General features: G+C 43.6%; 1 protein-coding gene across 1 annotated transcript in view; it reads left to right on the top strand.

The window, feature by feature from the left end:
* Window positions 1-8667, top strand: part of LOC144137996 (fatty acid synthase-like) — a 73853-nt gene that overhangs the window by 3664 nt on the left and 61522 nt on the right. The window contains exons 2-6 of the mRNA XM_077670029.1: window positions 1659-1982; window positions 3539-3739; window positions 5167-5289; window positions 5780-6013; window positions 7125-7426. Of these exons, the coding sequence (XP_077526155.1) occupies window positions 1659-1982; window positions 3539-3739; window positions 5167-5289; window positions 5780-6013; window positions 7125-7426 (1184 nt within the window). The remainder of the gene's footprint in view (window positions 1-1658; window positions 1983-3538; window positions 3740-5166; window positions 5290-5779; window positions 6014-7124; window positions 7427-8667) is intronic.

The following is an 8667-nucleotide window of genomic DNA, read 5'->3' as shown; positions in this document are numbered from 1 at the left end:
TAACTTGATTTTTTGTTTCTTTCAGAATGTTCTCGATCCTATTTCCATGGATCTGGAATTAATAACGTTCCGAGAGTAATGCATGCTTAGCAAACGCCACACAATTCACTTTATCGACGTTCATCTGTGCACGTCACACTGCGGACTGCTACTTCGACATTTGTGTTTCATTCTAGTCTTTTGTAGTGCAGGAGCTCGCTGCGTTCAGAAAAGTTTTGCGTCGTTCTTAGCTACGTGGCAATATTCTGTTTCCTCCGTGTGCTGCACATCGCAGCGCGAGAAAATAATTTTTTATACGCTGGACCATGCTCTTTTGTCTCCCTCCGTAACATCGAAATTTTTTGTTGCGTGTGATAAAATCAGTTTTATTGTTCTTTTTCGCTTCCTGTTTTTGCAAGGATTGCAATGCGTGGAAGCAGAGAGACACATGGCGCAACATATATCTCTTCGTGCTTTGATCCTTCGCGTTTCTGCAGCGTTTTTAGATGTTCTCAAGTATGTACCCATTCATCGAAACGACAATACTATTGGGCTATCTCTTTTAGCGTTCTGTGCATTCCAGAGTAATCAACGAATTCATTAAGCGTAGTCTGAACGACGCGCACTTGGTTGCTTTCAGTTCTTTTATTGTATTATCGATAGGCCCGCAGCAGTCCGTGAGTACACAGCTACCGTATGTGTGGTATTTACACTTTTGCTTTAAGAAAAGAAGCAATATAGATTTAAAAATCCATAAACACGACGGCGCAGCGCTTGTGCCAGAGCACACAGAAGCCGTTGCCGTTCGCGGACGAAGTCTACGCTAATTTACTTCGAAAAATAAAACCCCATTGAAGGCAGGTGATATACACAATGACTGGACTATGCATCGCTAACTACGACGAAAAAAACACACTTAATCAGCGCGCAGACACCAAAAGCAGCGAGCGTTTGCACGCCAAGAGCTGGCCAATACGCCGCACGCGCGGCGGCTGGATGACCTTCGTGCGGCGGTGGCGCTTGTAGTGGCGCGCGCGGTCCCTATGTGAAACTAGCGCCGAAGTTTCGTGACCAGTAAAGCATTGAAGAACTCTGGTAGGAGTCACAAGCACCAAGCCACAAATCTTCCCTGACAACGATGCGTAAATTAGAGTTTTTCGTTGAAGCTTCACGGTCTATGTGAACTGTCATGAGAGGAAAAAAATTATTGGACTTGAAAAAAAAGATCAGTTTACAAAATACGTAACATTGCGACACCAGCACCATGACCACTCAGACATGACAGACGTCCACATGAAATCGTATGCGATGTCTTACTATGAATACTTGAAGGATCATCTGCTGTGGCCACATACACGCACACGCACACAAGGCACAAGTGAAGGCTTGTTTCCTCTGTTTGAAAGGATGCCTCTAAAGCATACTTGGTTACGTACTGTGTCTTGGGAATCGTAATTGCCGCTAAGCTGCTCTAGACCGCATCAACTGTTGATAGTCGCCTTAGAACTTTCCTTCCTTTTTTCCGGCCTCACATAAACGTGTCTTTACGAAACGATAGTACAACACGTGAAATGATGTTGAGGGTGCAAAATGATTTACATAATGACACGCTTCGAATGGTAAACGTATACGAAATCATTCAATGGCTTTGGGCCGCTGGGTCCGGCACGGATTTGCAGGTATTCTGGGCGTCCCGAACCGGACGGGAAAAATCAACGACCTTTCGAGGTTCGACGCCCAGTTCTTTGGAGTGCACACGGAGCAGGCCAGTGTTCTGGACCCTAAAATACGGATGCTGCTGGAGGCAACGTACGGGGCTATCATAGACGCCGGCTATGACCCAGCCGCACTGCGCGGACGCAACGTTGGCGTCTTTGTGGGCGCTTCGTACTCCGAAAACAGCCACGCCTACAGCGCGAATACCGAAAAAAGTGGATTCGTCATGTTGGGTTCCACTCCTGCCATGTTATCCAGCCGAATATCCTACGCCTTCGGATTTCACGGTAAGACAATGCATGGTGGTTCTATGAACGGTTACATTGGCTCCTTTGGTTTTTAATGAATGCTATCAAATGCAGCATTCCAACGAGGGAGGTGGGCGAAAACGTTTTGCGCAGCATTCTTCGCCTAGTACCTCCATAGCCAGGACGATATAACACCACGATTTACACAAAATATGCAGATTTGATATAAGTAACAGCTTTAATTGTTGTAACAGCGTAATTAGAAGTTAGTCGAGGAGAACTTGAATTTTTTAACATTGAAAAAAAAGAAAATTAGAAAGAAATTCACAAAACGGATCTGAGAAAATCAACAATATGCATCATGTACATTTCCGCCAAAAACGGAGACTATACAAAAAAAGTTCGTAAAAGAACGTTCGAAGTACGATTTAAAAAAACTGCGGTTGATTCCTCTGTCACAGGAATCAGTAAAAGACGAAAGTGAAATGTTCGCGAAATCTCCAGGTGAGCATGATTTGCGGGTCGGTGGCTGTCTTGTGGGTGTGTTTTGGCGCTCTTTGCCCTAGTTGGCCTTGCGCCATAAACATCCAGCCATCATCATCATCATAATCTTCTGGGTGTGGTTGGCGATAGCCGTGACTAAGCCGTCTTGCTGGCAGGTCGCTTCGGCAAAGGTGTGCCAGCGTCATTTCCGTGACGGATATGACGTCAGTGAAATCTTGGGGTATCGCGGCATAAAACACTTTTCTGTTAAAATATAAAACCCGAAAACGAACAACCGTAAGTATGACGTACTCTTTAGTACTAAAAGTAGCTTCCTCGCAAGAAGAACCTATGTGAAGGGGTGCACCCTTTACAAGCCGCTTGCTTCGTTGGACTGGCGTCACTTCCGTGACGGATATGACGTCAGCGAAATGTTTGTGTATCCGGGTATAAAACACTTTCATGTTACAAATACTAAATTGAGTGAACCCTGTAACGCCGCGCATTTGCCAAAGCTGCATATTTGGCTGAAGTAACACCTTTAATCGCTATTATAGTGTAGATAGCGATAATTGGTCGACGAGAACTTGGGAAACGAGAAAATAAGAAAAATTGAGAAAATAGAATATCCCGAAAATAAACTGACCAAATAAAAAATATCCGTCTAATACGGGTGCTCCCAAAAGCACAGACTAAATTTCAGATGCACAAAAAACCTCGGAATTGATACAAATAAATGTAAGCGTCAATCTTAAAACCCTGCACTACGCCTTGCATCTTCGGAAAAACATAATTAACAAAGTAAAGGAACTTCATCGCTATATTGATATAAATTTACATCATTGGCCAAAAGAAACAAACTAAAAGTTAAAAACAATAAAATATTACACCAACTTTCGCTACTCATACCCTGATCTATCTGTAAAGAGCTCACACACTAGACAAGCGGCATAACAGTGTTACGCATAAGTAGACAATTGCCGGAATTTCCGTCGATTTTTTTATTGACCGTTGTGTTCGGCGGGAGCGGCTCTCCCATGAAAGAACGTGCAACTTCATTGCAGACAAATAAAATTGTTTTACGTAGCATCATGAAACAATGTCAAACGCAGGCCCAAGCTTGACAGTCGACACGGCCTGCTCGTCGACCATGTCTGCCCTCAACCAAGCCATGATGTCCCTCCGTACTGGACAGTGCGAGGCGGCCATTGTGGGAGGATGCTCGCTTCTCCTCAACCCATTCACGTCACTGAGTTACAACTCAATGGGAATGCTTTCAAAGGACGGAAAATGCAAGGCCTTTGACTCTAATAGTACGGTTTGCCCAACACTTCTTGCTTGCTTGCCACTTCTTACATCAAGAATTACATTTTTGATGATTTAGAACTGATGGCTCTTCTTGATAAATCTCATTTTAAGCTTATCAGCACGTCTCCGTCAGTAACGTAAGTTGAGGGAAGTACACTTTTTCGAAAACACAATGACGTGAAGTCGATAGCTCTCGCCACGACCAGACAATTATGCATTCTGTTTAATTTAACCTGTACCACAGCTACCACAACTTTCATTTTTGCCTGACTGCGCTCTCCCTGCTTTCGTAAATTTTGCAGGTTGAATTTGAAAGACTTCATAAACGTTATTTTTTATGACCTGTCAAATGAAAAAAAACCGTATTGCTTGGTGGCAGAAACATCACCCAGCTTCTCTGCATGCAATAGGGTAGGATACATAAAACGTTAACAACACGGACCAACACGGAGGGCGCCTATGAATTAAGCCTTCGGCCTCACCCACTTTCACCTTGGTGCCATACCACCGTCAACTCTAACGTACATAAATTTCGTTCAACAATACTGAGCGCCTAAACATTACGTGCGTTTGACTGCTCAGAGGAGTCCCTAACTGCTGAGGTGTTTATCTCCGTCGGTATTGCACACAACTAACCAGACCAAATTAATTGCAAATAAGAGTAACCCACCGCTTCTCAAAGCTGTTCCAAAAGTCACACTCGTTTCGGAAAAGCCGCCTGGTCTGCATTTTAGCCGGCTCTCCATATCTCTATGGCAGAATAAAACTAATAGTCTATGAATTTTGATGAAGTTAACTCACATGAAACTGCGTATAATCGCTAACAAAAATCAATCCCGTCAAGTAGTTACACTCGTTTGGGTAGCACCTAGTCCAGCGCGCTCGTCAAAAGCTGAAGTATTGCAACCCGCCATATTCCAACACGCCCAATTCAGCTCAATTCAATCCAGTTACATCCATCAGAGTATGAGCATCCGCCTACCGCTTGCTGCGAAAGTGCTTCGCGAGAACATTAAAAAGGATCACAAGTTTCAAGCATGCGCACGCCATATCTATGCAAAGGGTCACCCAAAGCAACCACACCTTGAACACCTTGAAAAACAGCGCAAAAACACACGGACGTAGAGAGGTTACACAGACACGAGCGCTGCATACCCAACTAGCCCAACTAGCGCATACCCAACTAACGCATACCCAACTAGCGCATACCCAACTAGCCCAAAGTCAAGCTTTATTGCAAAGCAACCACTCAATCAATTTTCGAGGGCAGTTTTTATTAAGAAATTAGGTTTACCCCGATATAGTCTTCAGTTTCCTTCGTGTTGTTTGGAGAACGAACAAGAAAACAAATTGGTTTCGTTTGGGCTTTTCAATAATTTGTGTTGAAATTACTGACCAGAGGTTCCCTCCCATATTTTTATTCTCGACAAAGGCCAGGGTTTTGTTCGGAGTGAAGCCGTTGGTGTCTTCTTTCTGCAAAGGGCCTCCGCAGCTCGTCGGGTGTACGCCAGGGTTCTCGGTGTCAGAGCCAACTCCGACGGATATAAGAATGAAGGTAACCTTCTCAACCACTTGCCTTCGCAGTGCTTGTTATCGCAGATTTGTCCCCTTCCTTATAAAAGCTGGACCAATCCTAACTTGTACTATCTGTATTCCGCCTATTCCCCGCAAATGGTGCACAGTTATAAGGCGTAAAAAGCTATCATGCTGGTTCTATATCCAATGCAGGAGTTATTTACGCTGAGTACTTGCAAAGCAAATATGCTTTTTACAATGCTCTGGAATTTTTTTAAGTTAGTCGTCAAAACCTGCGACTTATAAAGTTACGCCTCAGGGCTTCCATTCCTCTAGAACTAAATATATTCGTCTGCTAATGTAAATGAGCGCACCATCCCCGGTTAACGTCAACAACAGTTCACAGAACAAAAACTTCAGATATAAATGCCATCGCCCGTACATCAGCGCTCTGCATACGCTTAGTGTTCACCATATACACTTGCTCGAGCGTCCCGGGCTTCAGCAATTGCCATTTCATGTTTTTGCAGGAATAACTTTCCCTTCTTCGAAAGCACAAGAAAGCCTTTTGCGTGACACGTACGCGGAGGCGAATATCGACCCACGCACAGTGGCGTATGTCGAGGCTCATGGAACGGGAACCAAGGCAGGAGACACCGAAGAGCTTACCGCGGCTACCGCTTTCTTTTGCCAGACGGGGCGAAAGGTGCCCTTGAAGATCGGTTCCGTCAAAAGCAACGTGGGGCACGCAGAGGCTGCGTCTGGTTTGTGCAAATATTTTTACGTCCGCAGATTCCGCGCGACCAGAGCACCCTTTTTACTCTGACCAAGTAAATCACAACTGCGTTAAAATTGTCTACCACTCTATATCAGGTCAGACTTGAGCGTTGCATGCTTCTTCCTACTCTTTTTCCGGCCTGCATGCGAACCTTTAGCCCAAAAATGAAGATCGGAGTTGCCGTTTCACCTGTCCTGGGATTTTCAGATTTGTAGTGATGTTTCTTGTTACGGACAACCCGCCGGACAACTCAAGTGGTATGTCACGAATGGCGACTGTGTGTCTCAACAATTAACTCTGCAGAAGCTGACAAGGTTGTAGAACCTAACCATTAAATAAGCCATGATACAAATGGTCAAAACTGAAATTCCACGTATTGTACTTGATAAAACAAGCATAACATCACCGAAACAAGCATAAAATCACCGAGTTTAAACAAGCATTACATCACCGCTTTGCCGTGATGAAACGCACGTGGCGATTTGCCAGGTTTTGCTTAACGAAAGGCGTTCAATTTCTGCTAAAAGTGAAATATATGATCAAATGTCTACACTACACCGCGTGGGCAAGAACCAACAGTTGTCAAATTCACTTTCTTTGATCTTTCACATAAACTCCCTGTTCATTTGCATAGGATCTCTCTCTCAAATTGCCCATCTTATCGGCCTGTCAGTACTTAGCACTTACTTTTGTTCCTGCACCAGCTCTCTTCTAACCTTTTGATGAACCCTTTTCATAAAAGTTCATGGTCGTGAGCTTTGGCAAATACGGATCACGTTTTGTTATACACGTGTACCGGACAAGGCCATTTACAGCTTAGTTGGTGCAGTAAAGCTGGGAGAACTATGTTCGAAGGTCATGACATAAATGGAACATGCTGTCAACAATACGCTGCTAAATATTCTTCGACAACTCGTGCCAAATACACCAGCTGAACCATGAGATGGCATTTGCTTAGATAGGGTGTTTTCAAGGCAAAGTTCCAGTAGCTCCAGTTCCAGTCTTCTGCCCTCTGCAGCTGCGTTTATTGTACTATTCCTACGCGCCCATGTCTGGTGCTAAAGAACTACCTCTATCACGGTACTGTTTGATTGCAGCCGTTGCATCGTTGGCCAAAGTGATTTTCGCCCTGGAAACCGACGTCATAGCCGGAAACCTACACTTCACGGAGCCAATTCCCGGCATCACAGCGCTAACTGATGGCCGCGTGGAGGTAGTGCACAAGTCAATGCCCTTCCCAGGAGGCCCGGTCGGCATCAGCTCGTTTGGCTTCGGCGGCGTGAACAGTCACGCAATCCTTGAAGCAAACCCTGGGCCGAACGTTGGCAGTGTGAAGCGACAGAAGTCTGAGTTGCCCAGGCTGGTGCTCATGGCTGGAAGAAATAAGGACTCGCTTTCGGTAAGGGAAGCTTTAGTGCCCGTTTATTATAGAAACGTGTTTGTAAGGCATCACGCACAGGCGCTATTTCTTTGCTTCCAGGCTTTTATTTGAAAAGATTAGCCATTACATAACTTCGTGATAATTCAAACTCATGTAATTCAATGTTTCGGTTAGTTCAAACAAATTTCAAAATTTTCGTTGGACAGTCATGTTTTTAATATATTTTGAAGCCGCTTAATTGAAACTTCTGCATTGCCCAAATTCGGTTAATTCGTACTTTTTGCTTGTTCTAGCCGAAAAATATATCGTGAATTTGCCGCTTCCAGCTTCCCATTTGCACACTTATATCACTAACAGTTACAAATAAAGCCCATTAGTACCTGCATACACGCATCAAAGCGGAACCGCGCGCCCTAAAAACCGCGTGTGGATTAAGAAAGAGAAAGGAAACAAAGAGAGAAAGAAAGAAAGAAAGAAAGAAAGAAACAAAGAAAGAAAGAAAGAAAGAAAGAAAGAAATAAACAAACAAACAAACAAACAAACAAACAAACAAACAAACAAAACTTGACGCCGGCATCGGAAACTTTGTATGTTTCGAACTCCAATGCAAAGACAAAGCAGTAGTTCATCTGTAATTTTTTTGTCAAAGTACAAATGGCACTTCCCTACTGTGTGTGAATGTTGTATAACACATATGTGAATATTTTATTACAACACAAGTTGGCATCTTGCCACGAGTCACATTTAAGGAAATTCTGACAATTCAAACTTCGCATAATTCCAATAAAATCCTCGGTTCTCCCCGAGTTTGAATTATCGCGAGTACACTGTACATGGTTTTACAAAATTTCAAATAAATTGTTCATTTACAAACAAACTTCGTGAGAAATAAAAACACGAGTACACCTAGCTTATCGAAAAACAACTTATCACTTTACACACACACGCACGGGGAAAATTTAGGGCGATCGTTCTTGACAGGTTTTTTGTCGTAAAACTAACATGTTTTGACATATAAGTACTGAATTACCTTCTTGTAGGCTTTTCTCAGCAAGATTTGATTGTTGTTTTCATACAACAGCGACATCTGAGCAGAGACCTCTAATTAACCCTCAGTGTTTTACGATGCCAAAATACCGCTGGCAATGTTTTCACTTTGATTAAGTTTTTCTTCCGCTAAGCAACCATTGTCAGCACAGCGAATAAACATTATGCCAATGTTTAGCGAGTACGTTCCAAACGCCTTCATGAGGGCTCCT

The sequence above is a fragment of the Haemaphysalis longicornis genome, unplaced genomic scaffold (assembly GCF_048455015.1).
Source record: "Haemaphysalis longicornis isolate Haplotype H1 unplaced genomic scaffold, Haemaphysalis longicornis Haplotype H1 scaffold_5, whole genome shotgun sequence".
Classification (NCBI taxonomy): domain Eukaryota; kingdom Metazoa; phylum Arthropoda; class Arachnida; order Ixodida; family Ixodidae; genus Haemaphysalis; species Haemaphysalis longicornis.
Note: the sequence above shows the minus strand (reverse complement) of the source record. Positions and strands in the feature narration are given on the sequence as shown.